The sequence below is a fragment of the Saccopteryx leptura genome, chromosome 1 (assembly GCF_036850995.1).
Source record: "Saccopteryx leptura isolate mSacLep1 chromosome 1, mSacLep1_pri_phased_curated, whole genome shotgun sequence".
Lineage (NCBI taxonomy): Eukaryota > Metazoa > Chordata > Mammalia > Chiroptera > Emballonuridae > Saccopteryx > Saccopteryx leptura.
The window spans coordinates 156,206,327-156,224,308 of NC_089503.1; the positions used below are offsets into that span (position 1 = coordinate 156,206,327).

Below are 17,982 nucleotides of genomic sequence, written 5' to 3' on the forward strand. Positions count from 1 at the left end.
AACAGGGAGAGACAGTCAGACAGACTCCCGCATGCGCCCGACCGGGATCCACCCGGCACGCCCACCATGGGGAGACGCTCTGCCCACCAGGGGGCGATGCTCTGCCCATCCTGTGCGTCGCCATGTTGCGACCAGAGCCACTCTAGCGCCTGAGGCAGAGGCCACAGAGCCATCCCCAGCGCCCGGGCCATCTTTGCTCCGATGGAGCCTTGGCTGCGGGAGGGGAAGAGAGAGACAGAGAGGAAGGCGCGGCAGAGGGGTGGAGAAGCAAATGGGCGCTTCTCCTGTGTGCCCTGGCCAGGAATCGAATCCGGGTTCTCCGCACGCTAGGCCGACGCTCTACCGCTGAGCCAACCGGCCAGGGCTACAGACCGGTTTAATGTCAGAAAATATTTTCACGGACCGGCCTTTAGGGTGGGACAGATAAATGTATCATGTGACCGAGACAAGCATCAAGAGTGAGTCTTAGACAGATGTAAGAGAGAATCTGGTCATTTAAAAAAAAATAAAACATCGTTCAGACTTAAATATAAATGAAACAAATAATATAAGTTATTTATTATTTCTCTGCAGACCGGTACCAAATGGCCCATGGACCAGTACCGATCCATGGCCTGGGGGTTGGGGACCACTAAAGTTTAGCCTATGCTGCTCTTGTGTAAGCCACTGTTGTGGACTACAGAGGTCTCACATAGCAGTGACAGCCTTTCAGTGATGAAGAGTGTAGTCTGCAGAGTCCAGTGCCCTGGTTTCTAATGCTGGCTCCACGCTTCACTGTTTCTCATCACTTCCTCTCGTAGGTTCCTCCATTTTTATCTACCTCACATGGCACTGAGGTGATTAACTGTAAAGGGCTTGACATCATAAATGATGCTATTACATTACAATGAAATTTCATGTCCATCTGATGCTGTAAGAAGATTATGGTCTATAGTCATTGGGTCTGTAATCTTCATACATCAATATGGTTAACCCTTTTGCAGACTGGCACCAGTTCAGACTGGTGGCTGAAAACCATTGTCTGAAAGACCTACATGGACCCTTCTAATCCTGAAATCTTCTAAGTTGAATGCAGTGGGAGCATTTATATCACAAAAATATTCCCACTTCAATAGTTTTAGGCAGCCTTTTAAAACTAGTGAGACTATAATAAGAGCCTTCTGGTTTTATACATTAAGAAAGATTTCTTGGTTTTAAATGCATTGGCATCAGGGTTTAGTTTTTCTTTGAGCCTCAGATGTTAGGTGTGGTATAATAAAAAATATTTGGTCTTGGTCCCTGGCACTGAGCTCCTAAAAACTCTTGGAATTTCCTGAGTGATTGGTCATTTTTATTCATAAGAAGCCCCTTTGGACCAAACCTGAGTTGATGTTAACAAGGTGAGTTTTGGCCTCTGTTGCCAGGGGAACCAACCACATTAGAGGGTTAGAAAGGTCAGCCCTGCTCCGAGAGGGGCAGGTTAGTTCAATAAACAACAGGCAATCATTTAATCATTAATTTAATGAAACTGGTGAAGGTCAAGGAAGCTTCCAGGTTGGGGAAGATATTCACATGCTGGGAGGGCCAGGGCCAAGAACCAGGGGGGGCTCTGCCCACAACCGCCCCTTGCCGTGTGCCTCTTGCTTCTAGCTTCTATTATAATATGTACATTTCCCTGAGCTCTTGAGTCATTCTGGTGAATTACTGAATCTGAGGATGAGAACCCCAACTTTGTAGCTGGCCAAGCAGAAGTGCAGCTATCCTGGGGGGTCTAATGTGGGGGCAGTCCTATGATCACAACTTATGGAATCTGTGCTAACACAACAGTGTCTGAAGCGATGTGATGGACACCCAGCTGGTGTTGGGGAATCGAACTGCTGTTGGAAGGATGGGAGCCGAAAGAGGCTCCATCAGTCTCCAGTGCACTTCGGGGTCCTGTGAACACCAATGCCTGGCATCCTCCCACCTGGTTGGTACATGGCAGACCCAGCTAAAAACCTCCATACGAGTCAGATGGAAGGAAGAAAATATCCCAGTTCAGTAATGGAAGTTTCTACCAGTTGTTTTATGTAAAATGCTTTGCAAACAGCAAGTCAACGCGAGGTTCATCACCAGTGGGCACCTTCCCTCCCCCTCTGCCATTTGGCATTTGGGGAACACTGATCCAGCTACCTTTTGGGGGAAGTAAAATCAACTCTATCTGCCCCTGAAACTCACCTTAAAAGGCCTTGCCAAATCTTAAAACTCAAATGGTCATTTTAACACTTGATTGGGCCTTTATCCTGATCTTCTACCTTGTGGTCAGAGCGCTGAAAGATGGTTTAAAAATAAACCTTGTTTCATACCTTGGCTTCGGGGCACAGTGTGAGCTATTTTCAGCATTGAAAATTCACTGGTAATTTGTGTACTGGAGACCAGTATCAGTCTGGAATTTTTTTAAAACTACAACTCAGAAACACGGACAGCCTAAGACAAACTGAAAATTCAATGTGACATAATTTTATGCTTTCATCAGTACTTCCTGACTTCAAATATAAACACAATGTCCTATTCATCATGCTCTCTCTAAATCTGGGACTTCTCCAATGTGGGAAGCCATTCTCTTCAATGTGCTCTATAAATGTGATACATTTAATATCAGGATTACCAAAGGGGAATAAGTTGATCTTTTAAATTTAACATATTAATAAGTAGAGAAAGTTACTTTAAAAATAGGCTGTTGGCCCTGGCCGGTTGGCTCAGCAGTAGTGTCGGCCTAGCGTGCGGAGGATCCGGGTTCGATTCCCGGCCAGGGCATATAGGAGAAGCACCCATTTGCTTCTCCACCCCTCTGCAGCGCCTTCCTCTCTGTCTCTCTCTTCCCCTCTCGCAGCCAAGGCTCCATTGGAGCAAAGATGGCCCGGCCGCTAGGGATGGCTCTGTGGCCTCTGCCCCAGGCGCTAGAGTGGCTCTGGTTGCAACATGGCGACACCCAGGATGGGCAGAGCATCTCCCCATGGTGGGCGTGCCAGGTGGATCCTGGTTGGGCACATGCGGGAGTCTGTCTGACTATCTCTCCCTGTTTCCAGCTTCAGAAAAAAACAAAAACAAAAAAAACAAAAAAACCCACATAAAAATAGGCTGTTGTGCCCACTGTTTACTAACTGTAAATATTAACCCTTTCCTTTCTTTTGAACTGGTTTTTGGGGATGGAGGTGTATTCTGAGAATTTCATACCTCAATCCACATATGTGTCTTGTTAATATTGGTGCATAAAGTCCTGTAATACAGATGAGCAAACATCTCTGACCTCAGAGCAATTTCCACCGTAGTAATTAAAAAAAAAAAAGAGTCATGAACATAATTTTAAAGTTTACTTTAAAAATGTAAATATCTCCCAATATTTAACAGGTCAAGAAAATAGCATATTGGTTTATTTTATGTGGTTGTTATATTTTATTTTCCAAGTAATACTGATTAAAAATATTTACACACCTACTTTTAAGTCCACAGTTTAGCACTCTTATTGGTATGGCTTTAAAAGTTATAGCACAAGATCTTTACATTAAGGATTGGGGGGGGGGGATTCATTCAAAACAAAGCCTGATATATTATATACATGTTTGTCTCTGTACTTTATTTTAAATACATTAATTTTTAAATGATGCCCATCTTTTTTTATCTGGTGGTAAAATACTAGTGCAATTTTTCATCAAAATAAAGTTTACCACAGATATAAATGAACTTTCCCAATTGAAAATGGCCCTTCAGCTGCCATTAAATGAAATTTCTCAACCTAACCAAAGTGAAAAAGAACTGGTAGTTGTCATTGTAAGCAAAAATATAAAGGACTATATAGCATCATCTATATCGCTCCTTACAGCACAAACTTTGAAAGAACCAGAGATGCTTTATAGTAGTTGGTTTTGAAAAGGCACGTGGGTGTGGAATTTTTTTTTTTTACATTCTGAAGGCTTTGCCACCACCACTCTGTTTCTGTTGCAGAGATGACATCTGTGACTATCAGGGTAGACAAGAATGTTGTTCAAACTAAAGAACGCCAGAGGCCAAAATGTAACTGCACAGGAACAAAGGACTTTTCTTCATGCAGTCTGTTTCCTACATATTCAACTCTCTAACATGCATTAGAATACATACGCCTGTATTCTAATGATTTTATGTTTGATTTTACAACATGGAAAAACTTTGAGGGAGAACACAACCTGGGAGAGAGAAGGGAGAGAACCCTCACCACAATGAAAAGAGATACATTCGTACCCAACTATGTAAGAATATTATCCATTTAAGTTTCCAGAAATAGACTTCTCAGAACTTTCCATTCACTTATGGGGAACCTCCCTTAGCTGTGGCATTAAGTGGGAGGAAATCAGTTTGTTTCAACAAAAACAGTTCAGCACAAGAAAGTTTAACTTTGGTCCACTTGTCTGTTAGTTCAAGGACAGTCACACTGCCCAACATCAGTTCAAATACCCAACCCATAAATGTCAGGACATGTTCACGTGTGATTTCATTCTAGAACCGGCAGCACAGGTGCTCTGTTCTCGTTCCCTGCACTCTCAGCCTGAGGACTCCCTGCTGGCTTGGTCTCTAAGCCCTCAGCATCTTCGTGATCTTCTCTGGCAGCCTCAGCGGCGTCTCCTTGGCTCGGCTCCCTCTCCTGGTTCATGATGGCAGGGGTCACTTGATCCAAGCCTGCTTCTACAAGCTCCGTGTGCACTTCCAGGGGCACCTGATTGACCCGTTCCACATGCAGCTCCTCCACATGGACTTCAGTACCTTCTTCAGTCTGAATGCGCCCCACTTCTAGATAACTCACCTGTACCTGCTCCGGAAGCTCACCCATGTGTGACTCGTGCACTTGGCTGTCCTGGAGCAGATCTGGGTGCACCTGTTCCACAGTCACCTGGGCCGAGTCCACCTGAACCTGAAGCAGTGGTAACACATGTACCTTCCCAACTTGTTCTATAATAGTCATGGAGGTCACGGGTTCGGTCTGCACACGTGTTTCCACTGAAAGAACTTCTTCGGTTACTAGACGCTCAGAAATATTATGAATATCACTGAGATGCCTTCTTAGTTCATTTCCTTGCATAAACCACAAGTCACATAAAGTACAATGGTTGGGTTTGTCTCCAGTGTGTATTACCAAGTGATCTTTGAACTGGTCCCAGCTGTTAAACACACTATTGCAGACCTGAAATGGCCAAACATGTGTGTCAACAAAACTTACATTCAAGCTAAAGGAAACACGAATTCAGTGACAAAGAATTAAAAGATTTTTCTGAAAATGTTATTGAAGATATCTGCAATATAATCTGGTCCAAGGAATTTCATAATGCTTTTATTTGGTCTTTCAGCTGATATAGCTAACAAAATAAATGTATTTTGGGAAACATTTTAGTACTGACTTCACTGTTTACATGTCACATAAATTCTAAGAATATAAAGTAACACTATCTCTCCCATAATAACAAATTTAGAAGCATACATTATTCCGGATAAATACACACTAATCATGGGAGAACCAATTCCAGCTGGTCTACCTTTCCCTGCTCCACTCCTGCAGAGTTGCAGACTCCCTGTTACTTAGAACAGAATTTATTGAGAGTGCTGTCACCTTGGGTCAGGTAAAAAACACAATGATAATCCCCCTTATAAAATCAAGACAATGATGTTCTTTGCTCTCATTTCTTCCCAGACCAATTAGCTCTGCATCTCTGCTCATGCCTGTGATTCTCCACGTTTGAGGGTTTCAAACAGACTCCCCTCTGCTCAGGACAGACGACACCACACGTACCTGACATTCGTAAAGCTTCTTCCTTCCCTTTTTTGCCCCCACTCCAGTTTGGCATGCGGTCAGGTGACATTTGAGGGTGCTATTTCTGGCAAAGCGCTCATGACAATTTGGACATTCAAAAGGTTTTTCACCTATTAGAATAGAAAAAATTATACTGACAAACTAAGAAAAACTAAAAAAGCAACTAAAAATGGATTTTGATAAAATATGGATCTAAGTTCTGTTCCACAGTTTTACATTTCTTAAAAAAATTGTATATTTTCACTTAAAAACTAAGACCAAGCTCTATTCCAGAGAAACGCAGCCCTGTCCAGCCCACCGGGATTTCTGAGCTCTTACTGTGTGCCAGACTGTGCTATGTGATGAAGATAAAGAAACTGTCCTTGTTTTCAGAAGCTTCGTATCGCAGGCCAGGGTACTTCATGAAGGTGAAAGGCATGAGAATACGCTAACGCCTTGCCCTGCAGAAGGCCTACTATAGACAGGAAGGCAGGGACAATGTCCCGCAGACACATAGAGAAGTGACCGACACTACCTGGGATGGAATGAGAGAAGGACAGGAAGGAAGAACACTTCTAGGCAGAGGCACAGAAGCAGCGCGGGGTGAGTGAAGAAGGAGGTAGCAGTGACGACTCCCAGAGCTCTGGCTTAGAATACCAACCAGAATAAGAACACAGAAGTCCTAGGAGTTTGAGGTGGGGATGCTGGGAAAGACCGGAAGTTCAGTTTTGTGTCCACTGAGTTCCAGGTCCTCAGAGCCAAGGGGAAAAAAGCCCAGGAGATAGCTGGAGAGACAAATCGGGAGGGTGGACTGATAGACCTGAGTGACCTTAGGTGGTAATAAAGACCTTTAAGATAGATAAAACTCTCAGTGTGTTATGTGATAACAGAATCCAGGACAGAACCCAATGAAACACCAAGATGAAACAGCATGTGGATGAGGCAGAAAGGACACGAAACAGAACCGATGTAGAAGAAAATAACACTGAGTGAATTTAAAGCCAGTTCAGGGAGATGAGGGTAACACACAGTGCCACGCTGACCAGCAAAGTTGGGCCGGGTTACAGGGGGCTGTAACACTCCAGGAAGAGCAGTGTGAGTGCTGCGATGGAACCAGAGCCAGACTACGGGGGGAAGAGGGACAGTGAGGGAGAGGCAAGTCAATGACAAGTCAGCAAAGAAATTCTTCCAAGAGGGCTAGGAAGTAAAAAGAAGTGGCTAGAAGGGGCAAGTCACTGCGAGGCTCTTTGAGCCGGCAGAGTCCCTGGTCATCTGTTTGCTGAGGAGAAAGGAGCCAGTGGACAGGGAGAGCAGGCACAGTAATTGACAGACAGAACACAGCCTTGGAGGAGACATTAAGTTGCAGGATCCAGAATTCAGCTCTTAAAAATTCAATTACTTCAACATGTACACAAAGATAGATGTACAAGTATACTTACTGCTGCAGAGTCTGCAACAGCAAAAGACCAGGGACAACCTAAGTATGTACCAACAGCAGTGAAGTTAATTATCATGCACTCATACGCTGAAATGCCATGCAGGCACAGATTCATAAATGCTTCATGTGGTAAAAAGATAAATGAAACAGCATAGCACTATAACTGCACATGCCTGTCTCTCTGGTTACCCGAAAATGCAAAGACTGTATCTGGAAGGATAAGAAAATGATGGCAGTTGTGACTTCTGGAGAGATCTGCTGAAGTAGGAAAGAGATTCCCTTTACCTTGTACATCATCTGAGCTTTCGCTATTTAAAAAATTAGTCTAATAAGCCCAGTAAAATCTAAAACTAGTAACAGATTAATTACATTTTAGCTGTGTGGAAAACAGTCTTCAAAGTGCTTTTATTATTTTCCCTTGTTTGTAACAACCCTGTAAAGTAGTTATCGCTCCCCTTAGTGGCACAGACAAGGAGAGGACCAAAGATAAAGCAACCGCTCAAGTTGCTCGTGCTGGCAAATGTCAGAACCGGAGCAGGACTGATTCTGATTTGCAGACCCACATTCTTTTGACGACTGCACTCTACTTCTCTGGGAAACCAGGAAACAATGATTTAAAAACCTCATTAAAGGTCTCCTTTAGGTTCCCCTTCACACTGGTGTCCCACAGGTGTATCTGTCTGATGTCCCCCCCCCCCCGCCCCCACCCTGAAGTTCTGACCCTTCTATATCTTTCTTTCTAGGTGAATAACCTCCAATAACGGAGTCACCCTCACTCCCACATCGCACCAATCACCGAAGCCTGTTGATCCTGCCTACTTGCTATATTTCCAGCCCCTTTCCATTATTGCTGCCTTGACTCAGCCCCTCATTCTCGTTTACTCCAAAAGCTTCCTAATTAGACCTAGGTCTCACCCATTCCAACCTATCCTGCCCATTATCTCTCCAATACAGAAATCTAAACCCATTTATAGCACTTATGAAAGTACCTACATGATTTTAGCCTAACCTCCCATTACTTCCTCTCTGTCTCTTTAACCCCACACTAGTAGATCATCCTGACACATCCTAATCATCCTAAGTGCCTGCCACATGGTCAATTGTCCTAACCATTCAGCTGAATCTCTTGGCTTCCCTCTACTTGGGCCCAATCCTGGAGCCATAATAACCACCTAGCAGTGATCTGAGTTGCTCCCTCCCTCTCCTCCATGCCTATGTGTGCTTCATCTCCTATGCCTGGAATGCTTATCTCCTGGTCCTCTGGGAGTCATCATAGGGTAAGCCTCTAGGAAGCTACCCTTGTCTCTTCCAGCATAAACAAAGAGCCCAGGCAGGCATTCCCATAAAACCAGCATGTCACCAGTCACAATGGGACTGTGCCTTGAAAGCAGGGACTCTAAAATTTCTTTATTTCCGTGACCACATAGGTTGGCATTATTACTATTTTCCAGATGGAAACAAAATAATTCAAAGGACAAGTAGCCAAAAAGTTACAAGCCAAGCCATAGAGTACAGTGCATGCTTTAAGAATATACAAGAAACCAAATCACTAAACTAAATAAAAGCAAAATATGAAACTGAAGGGGTGCATCATGTATGTTTTGAGGTTAGGAAACAGAAAAAGAATCGTTTCCTTATTTTTACACTTAGTTTGTTATAAGAGAAAAAACGATTCATCCTTTATTAACATGAATACAATTTAAAACTATGATGCTCCTCCTGAATTTACTATCTCAGTGATCATATCTGCAACTATTTTGTCACTGATATTCTGTGTAACAATTGAGATTAAAAAGATGACACTCAGTTTGCTTTACATGCTTGTAAAACTGTCCCTCCGAAGTGTATCTGGTTCTAGAATTTGTAATCACCACTTAAGTTGATTAAGTTAATTATCTCACATCATTTTGAAAGAAAAGACAAAGACATTCGGTAAGGTCCCTTAGCTCTGTATTCTACTCTTCTATCCAAAATACAAAGCGCAGGGCTTGGGAAGCACATTTTAATAACTGCCAAAAGTGGTCTGTATTATCTAATTTTCAAATAGGTAAGTCACTAGGTTGTTTTTGGTAAAAGAAACAATTGCTTCTACTTTCACACTGCTGGGAAACAATTTACTAAATGATTATCTGTTCAGTTACTGGAAACTGTTATCAAAGTGTACCAGTTACCAAGTAACATTTATGTACTAATTTAAATGAGTTTCTGGTATGTCAAACCTTTTGCTAAATGACTTCAGCTACCACACAAATGTTCATCAATAGATCATTAATATAGATAAGTATTTGTTTTTCAAGGACCTATAATTATAGGCAGTTTCCAAATATACAATAGGTATATACATATGTTTGCAACTATGAAAGCAATGGCCCCCAAATTTTCATAAATACCCATTAGTTACCTAAATTATACCTTCAAACCTTTTATCTTAGACAAAGAAGCTAAAGGAGTTCATCACCACCAAACCAGTATTACATGAAATGTTAAAGGGATTTCTTTAAGAAGAAAAAAATAACATAAATAATAAAATGGTAATAACTACATACCTATCAACAATCACTTTAAGTATAAATGGATTAAAGGCACCAATCAAAAGACACAGGGTAGCTGAATGGATTAAAAATCAAGACCTCCATAAATGCTGTCTACAAGAGACCCCTTCCGATTGAAAACACATACAGAATGAAAGGAACAGAAAAGATACTTCATGCAAATGAAAATGAATAAAAAAAGCCAAGGTAGCACTACTTATACCAGAAAAAATAGACTTAAACAAAGGCTATAGTAAGAGACAGGGAAGGACATTACACAATGATAAAGGGAACAATTCAAGAGGACGTAACCACTGTAAACAAATATGCATCCTACACAGGAGCACCCTAATATATAAAGCAAATCTTGATGGACATAAAGGGAGAAATCGAAAGTATTACAGTAATAGTAAGGGATTTTAACACTCAGTGATATCAATGAATAGATCTTCCAGACAGAAATCAACAAAAAAATACCAGCTATAAACAACGCATTAGATCGGATAGATTTGATATTTTTAGAGCAGGGGTTGGGAACCTTTTTGGCTGAGAGAGCCATGAACGCCACATATTTTAAAATGTAATTCTGTGAGAGCCATACAACAATCCGTGTACGTTAGGCATTATCCAGTAAAAATTTGGTGATGCAGAGGACAGCTGTGATTGGCTCCAGCCACCTGCAACCATGAACATGAGCGGTAGGAAATGAATGGATTGTAATACATGAGAATGTTTTATATTTTTAAAGTTATTATTATTTTTATTAAAGATTTCTCTGCGAGCCAGATGCAGCCATCAAAAGAGCCACATCTGGCCCGTTTTAGAGCATTTTACCCCAAAGCTTACGATATATTCTTTTCAAGTACTCATGAAATCAGTATTCACAACAGTTGAGACATGGAAGCAACCTAAGTGCTCATCAATGAACAACTGGATAAAAAAGCTGTGGTCCAGATATACAATGCAGTATTACTTGGCCATAAAAAAGAATAAAATCTTACCATTTGCAACAGCATGGATAAACCTAGAGGATATTATGCTAAATGAAACGAAGTCAGACAGAGAAAGACACCATATGATTTAACTCATTCATGGAATTTAAAGAACAAAATAAACAAAACAGAGAATCACAAAGAGAACAAGCTGATGGTTGCCAGATGGGACGGAGTTTAGGGGTTTAGAGGACTGGATGAAAAGGTTGCAAAGTATATTTTGGTAGTCACAAAACAGTCCCAGGGATGTAAAATAAACACAGAGAATATAGACAATGATACTGTAATAACTATGTATGGTGTCGGGTGGGTACCAGGACCTACTGAGGGGGATCCACTTTGTCAATTATGTAAATGCCTAAACACTATGCTATACACTTGGAACTAATATAAAGTAATGCTGAACGTCAACTGTAACTGAAAGAGAAAACAGTACTTCTTAAATCCATCCTGAGCCTGAAGTATGAGATTCCCTTGCTATTTGCATATTTATTCAGTCCCTGAGTAGTAATTCTAAGAATCTGAACAGTGAGGGATACATTTGAATCTATCTGGTTTCTCAGTTTCAAGTGTGTAGTGAATTCTGAACAGTGAAGGATCTATAAAAAAATTTCACCCAAAGTTTTACAAACTCCAGCATCAAAGCAAAAGAGTGAACAGTGGGGGACAGCTAATAGTCCAAACGGCTCTAGCCTTCACACAGAAGGACTTGCAAACAAATGTCAACATATGACACTTAGCACACTGTAGCAACTGCTCTCCCCCAAACTGTTACAGTGGTTTAGGGACTCTCCAAGACTCAAATCCCTGGTGGGAGCAGACACACACAGGGAATCTGACGGGGAAAGAACAGGCACAGGTGATGGACACAGGACTGTCAGGGCCACAGCAGACTCTCTGGGGCACCTCCCTCAGGTCTGGTGGTTCCCAGGGTGCAGACCTTCCCCTTCCCATCCCCTGCTTGACCAGCGACCTGACATGTCTGCCCACGGAGAGGTGGGAGGGAGAAGGACACAGACTCTCTACCCATCTGCCAGGCCAAATCAGATGACCAAATGGACGCAAAGGGACCAACACCCAGGACTGCTTCTAGAGGTACTCATCTAGGTACTGAGTTAACATAAGATAGGAAATGTAAAAATAGTAATAGTGAAGTTTCACTATAATTAAATTTTCATAATTTATGACCTTTAAGAATTAATCACAAACTATACATACTTCTTTTAAAAATAAAAAAATTGGCAAGGTGCAAGAGTGCTGATTCCTTTCAGTCGATACCGATTTTGCTTCTGAGACACCAATATTTTAAACGAATGCTATAAAAGCAATGTGTACTCAGTCTGCACATTTGAAAATACAGGCACTGGTTTCTGTGGTAGTGATAAAAAAAGGATTTAGACATTTAGAATGGAAGTGATTTGGACAAAATACACTTTTACCATAAGGTATGTGTTAATTAATTACCTGTGTGTTTTCGAAGATGTTCTTTAAAATGTCCAAAGTGGTCAAACTGTTTGTCACAGTACTGACAGATGTGGATTTTTTTCCCCGTTCTTTGCTTCTTGCTGGCCCCACCCTCCTCAAGGTGGTAGCAGCTGAGGTGCTGTTTCCACGCGCTCTCCCGGAGATACCTTTTATTGCATATTTCACACTTGAAACTCTCAGTGGAGTGTGATTTCATGTGTTCCTTAAAATGGTAAAACAATTTAAATGAACGGTTACATTTCTCACAATGGAACAAGTCCTTCACATGTGACAGCTGAAGTTCCACAATTTCAATACCTTCTACCTGTTTGCTTGTGGGGTCAGGGGCGCAGCCTTCTTCCTTAATTTGCCCTTTCCTGTCGCCTTGGCGGTACTTGCTGGTAATGTCCGCCAGCAGCGCCAGGGCGGAATCGTCCGAGGAGCCTGCGCTCTGAATGTACTTTATGGCCGGCTTGGCAGAAGCCATATCCTCGAACGTCTCGATGCTTTCGTCCTCCACTTCAATGGTGCCTTCGGCGATTTCCACCTCAATCTCAACGGGCTCCGATTCCACTGATGGCAACGACTCCGTGATCACATTTGAAGTTTCTGCAATCTTTCTTTTCTTTGCCTCACTTTTTCCTGTGGTATTTTCCTCTACTGGAGCTGAGTTTTCTTTGTTCCTGAAATATATAATGTATGAATTTAAAAATCAGTAACATCAATCAAAATCCTAGTACGGTAGGCTTTTTGGAAAAAACTGATAAGCAGGTAATAAATTTCTATGCAGAGGCAGAAATCAAGACTGGAAGGCTGATATGAACCGATTCCAAGACTCACTATGAAGCAAGTCAATTCAGGCATGCCCTACTAGTCAAAGGTCACACAGGAAGATAATAGAACCACACTTCTTTAGCCAACTGACTTCTGAAAAAACATCCCAAGGTAATTTAATGAAGAAAAGATCATCTATTACCAGTGGTGCCCTGAATAACTGGTATCTATATGGGAAAATAAACCTTAACTCTTATCCTTACATCACATATACACAAACTCAAAATGGATCACAAACTTAAATCTAAAAACCAAAACTTCTACAAGAAAGCAGGAGAAAAATCTTTGTAACATTGGGTTAGTGAAAGACTTCTTAAACAGCACACGAAAAGGAAAAACCTCAATAGCAAACACTGGTAAATTGAATTTCATGAAAATTACCTGTATCCTTTAAAATACATGGTTAACAGAAAGGCAAGTCACAGACCAGAGAAAATAACTGCAAACTATTTGTCCAAGGTATTGTATAGAGAATATAAAAAGAATTCTCACAATTTATTAAACTCAGGAAGAGAAGACCACTGTTGGGAGACGACCCCTCACAAGTGTCTTGTGTTTCTCCACACACCTTACAAACTCAAGGCTTTGGTTCTGGACTATCTGTTCAAGAATGTCTGCTGTGGAGCCGACTGTGGGGGAAGACAGAGACAGTGGCCCCTCTGGAGCAGAGGAAAGCTTAGCTTCCTGTCCAGTATAGTAACATGCCCCTCTGGGACAAAGGTCAGGCAGGTTTGCTGAGGGCCCATTGTGAAAGATTTGGGTTTCCTAAGCTAATGATTCTTGAGCCATAATGTAAACCAACCACACCCACAGCACCACCTGTGTCACTCCTGTGGGACTTGGGGAGAAGGGGAATGGCACAAATATAAAACTCATACTGCCTGCCATGCAGAGTAATCAAGTCCTGTCTTTCTAGTCCTGGCTGAGTAGTTCATTCAGTTAAGAGTGTCATCCTGATAAATCAAGACTGTGGGTTCGATCCCCAGTCAGGGCACATACAAAAATCAACCACTGAATGCATAGATAAGTGGGACAACAAAGTGATGCTTCTCTCTCTCTAAAAATCAATAAATAAAAATTAAAGTCCGTTCTTTCTGACCTACAAGCCACACCTTCTATCAGCACCCATGAGACTGCAGCAGAATAACTTGCTGGTTCGCAGTCGGGTAAAATCTAAGATCCCTCACAGCTCTTGCCACGTTCTGGCAACAAAGACAGGATGCTGAAGAAGATAAGGCTTCCTGGGACAGGGAGGATGAGGCCCCAGAGAGGAGCCGATGGGACTGAAGGGAGTCCATCAGAGCTGGCCTCAAACATACTGAACCAAGTGTACAGCCTCTACTTAACTGCCTATGGCTGAGACGAACTGTGTCCCCCAGAACGGAATGTTGAAGTCCTGATCCCTGTGAATGTGACCTGATTTTGAAGTCTTCGCAGGTATAATTAAGATGAGGTGACTCTACTAAAGTGGGCCCTACTCTAATACAGCCGTGCCCTATGGGGAGAAGGACATTTGGACACACAGAGGAGAAAGCTGTATGAAAACAGGGAAGACAGCAATGTGAAGGTGTAGGCAGATATTGGAGTCAGGCTGCCACAAGCCAGAGAACCCCAGGACTACCAGAAACTAGAAGAGGCAAGAAAGAATCCCCAGCCCCTAGAGGCTTTTGAGGGAACACAGCCCTGCCCACAGCTTTAGGAGCTCCAGCCTCCAGAGCTGTGAGCCAGTCAGCTCCTGTTTCGTAAGGAGTCAGGCAGCTGGTGGTCCTTTGTCCAGGCAGAGCCCCAGAAAACTAACACACCTGTCAGTGAGGAGGAGCTGGCAAGGTGGCTGCAGGACGAGTGCAAAGCAGCAAGTTCAGGGACAGCTGCTGGCCCAGTGCCCCAGATGTCACACTCTGCAGAGCTGTGGCGGATGGCGGATGGGGGAGGACTTCCTTCCTAATCCCCATCTTAACAACTAATACTAAGATTCACGGGGGGTGGGGGGGTAAGGGAGTGAGAACAGAAGAATCTGCCCCTTTACAGACAAGTTACTACTGTGAAGTCCACCTAAAGCCAGTGCGACAAGAGAAGCTCCCAAACGCTGTAACAGAAAGCAGCCGAGTCCACATGGAGGTGCATGGACAAGGTAATGCTTGTTAAGGAAGACCAGTAGACACCTGGGCCACCTCAGGGCTCAGCCCTTCTGCAGTCTGTCATGTCTGCCTTAGATCCATCCGGAGAAGACTGTGAAAGTCTGAGTGTTTGCAGTGGGTCCCAGCTGCCTGACAGGTTTTGGTGCTCTTGGGGAAACAAACTCCTACGTGAAGCATTAACTAGTAAGAGCTTTCCTGCCCAACTTGGTTGACAACACTGATGAGGACAAGTCATTGGGGAACGAGAAAATAATCCCAAACAATATAAATTCCTGTGACTGGGCCTGCTGAAAAACCCTGTAACCTTTATCTTAATCCAGGCAAAAGCAAAAGATGTTACCATGACAATGGGGCAGCAAATGTCCAGAATTAAGGTACACTGTTTAAAAAGGCTACCACTGTGCAGGTCAAGTCTGAGTTAACAAAAGACAGACCTCATGGCCCCAGCTGTAAAGCAATGTGGACAGGGCTACTGATCACGGGGTGCCCATACCTGAGGTGGACAGTGTCAGTAAGGATGGCCACACTGCGGACACAGGGCCCTGGCTGGGCTGAAAGCACTGGAGGTGTGTGGTTGTGCAACACGCAGCTCCTGCACAACTGAAACCAAGCATACATGCCTGCTTCCTGGCAGAGTCACTGTCTCCCTCCAGATTGCTCTCTCTTCTATCCACCTTCCCATCCCCTCTACCCTGACCTCTCCTGCTGGGAGGAAGACAGTGAAGGGGTGGAGTGGAGGTGTCCCTGTTCCCGTGGGTACACAGAAGGCACCATACACCTAGCCCAGTACACCGACGAAAACTCAGAAATGGGAGGGACTCAAACTTTCATGGCTCTGTTAGATTCAGGTGTTTGCCCATCCCAGCTGGGTCCATGGACAGGAGATGCCTGCATTTAAAATCTGATGCGGTCTGGGCAAAGTTCATAGCAGCAAAAAGCTGTCCTGACCCTGTGGAGGGGTGTTCTCCATGCTACTGTTGCCTTGACATCTGAACGTACAGCAGGATTTGCACTTCCCCATCCCGAGGGTACCATGGCTGGGTCACCCCAACTGGGAAGAGCCACGTGTAAAAAGAGCTGCTGGAACAAACCTCCTGCCACCTGGCACTAGCTAGGTGAGGACAAGACACAAGTGTTCTATCTCGTGTGCTGTCTGAAGTTTACATCTACTGATGCCAGCCGGTAGCCAGGCAAGCCGGAAGTTTCCCTCTCAAAGGCCCTGACTGCAGTGTGGCCTCACCTCTCCCAGCAAGGACTGCTCCTAAAGCCCTACACATTCAGGGGCCTGCTCAGCAAGGGAAGTTTCTTGGGGCTACACAGGTGGATCTACAACACTCAATCCCCATAGCAGTAAAAGAAAAATGACCATTCTTCACCTGCTCCCTACCAAAAATGAAATAGCAGCATAAGACGTTAGGGTACCGAAGACAGTGTATGCTTCCCTTGAGCATTCTACTTTCTTCTTTATGTCAACTCACCTGCAAATCACCAAACAATTGGCTGCACTGGAAGCCCTCCATCAAGCCATGGTCCATGTTTCTACCCTTAGGGCCCGTAATCCCAATAACTCCTCTGAGCTACAAGTGTCTAAGACAGCTACTTCTGCAATTAAGAGTTTCTGGCAAAAGGAGGCGCCTCACTCAAAGGTAGTCCTCCTTGGGTTTCAGACTTGTCAGTTCCCTGACACGGCTACAAGGTCCACTCCCTTTGACAAGCATGGATCCGCCTGTTGTTGGGCTCTTGCTGAAACTGATGCCTGATGGGGGCTCTGAGGTTTTCTGGCCTGATACTGCTATTTGGGAGTGTGTCAACTAAGACTTCAGGACTAGCAAGGCAAGATGCACCCAAGTCTCACTTGTCAAACAGAAATATTATAATCATGAAGGCAGTCAGCCTCTTGGCTTGACATGAAAAAGTGGTGGCACCCTTACTCTGTTGTCCAAAAAAAGCTACTAGATTGATGGGGTTTCTGATTCACTGCCAGTTAGCTAAGCTGAGGGCCGTTGCCAATGTTCAGCCTTGGCACCAACTCTGCGAGACCACAGTGGATGTACTTGCCCTGCGCAGAAGGCAGAGCTCAGGGCTGGCTGTCTCAGAGCTCTGGACAACACTCTCCACAGTGAGCCTTACTTTACTGACTTGAGCTGTTGCCAATGGCCCAGATGTTTGGAAGACTTGGAAATCTTGGCAGATTAATGAATCCATCTTTTGGGCCACAACTATGGAAAGAAATAACACCTGCTGATCAAACTATCTGATCACTGATTTAGAGGCCCACGTAAGGGCCTGTTCCCTAATGAGACCCATTGGAATCAAGCTGCTTCTCAAGCCCGCACAGCCCAGATTTCCATCACTGACACCTTCAGCCAACACTGTTCTGAACACGGTGACACTTCTGCCACCACATAATGAGCAGGCTCAAGTTATGAGATGGGTGATTATACTCAGCTGACATTCAGGTGCTTGTAATAGGGCAGAATGAACTGACTACCCTCGTTCAGTCCCTCCAAAACCAAGGCCAGTGGTCGGCAATTCATTAGTCAACAGAGCCAAATATCAACAGTACAACGATAGAAATTTCTTTTGAGAGCCAAAATTTTTAAACTTAAACTATATAGGTATTCCTTTTTTTTTTTTTTACGGGGACAGAGAGAGAGTCAGAGAGAGGGATAGGAACAGACAGACAGGAACGGAGAAAGATGAGAAGCATCAATCATCAGTTTTTCATTGCGACACCTTTTGTTCATTGATTGCTTTCTCATATGTGCCTTGACCACGAGCCTTCAGCAGACCGAGTAACCCCTTACTC

The 17,982-nt window shown here is 43.6% G+C and overlaps 1 protein-coding gene across 7 annotated transcripts in view; it reads right to left on the reverse strand.

The window, feature by feature from the left end:
• Nucleotides 1–3,865: 3,865 nt before the first annotated feature.
• ZNF131 (zinc finger protein 131) overlaps nt 3,866–17,982 on the reverse strand; it is a 29,994-nt gene continuing 15,877 nt past the window's right edge. For 5 of the 7 annotated variants that reach the window (XM_066378174.1, XM_066378155.1, XM_066378181.1 and 2 more), the window contains exons 5-7: nt 12,202–12,884; nt 5,777–5,907; nt 3,866–5,173 (exon numbers count right to left, since the gene is read on the reverse strand). In XM_066378174.1, the coding sequence (XP_066234271.1) occupies nt 4,487–5,173; nt 5,777–5,907; nt 12,202–12,884 (1,501 nt within the window). In that variant the 3' untranslated portion in view covers nt 3,866–4,486. Of the gene's footprint in view, nt 5,174–5,776; nt 5,908–12,201; nt 12,885–17,982 lie in introns of those variants that run through there. The other 2 variants (XM_066378197.1, XM_066378206.1) reach the window with 2 other exon arrangements.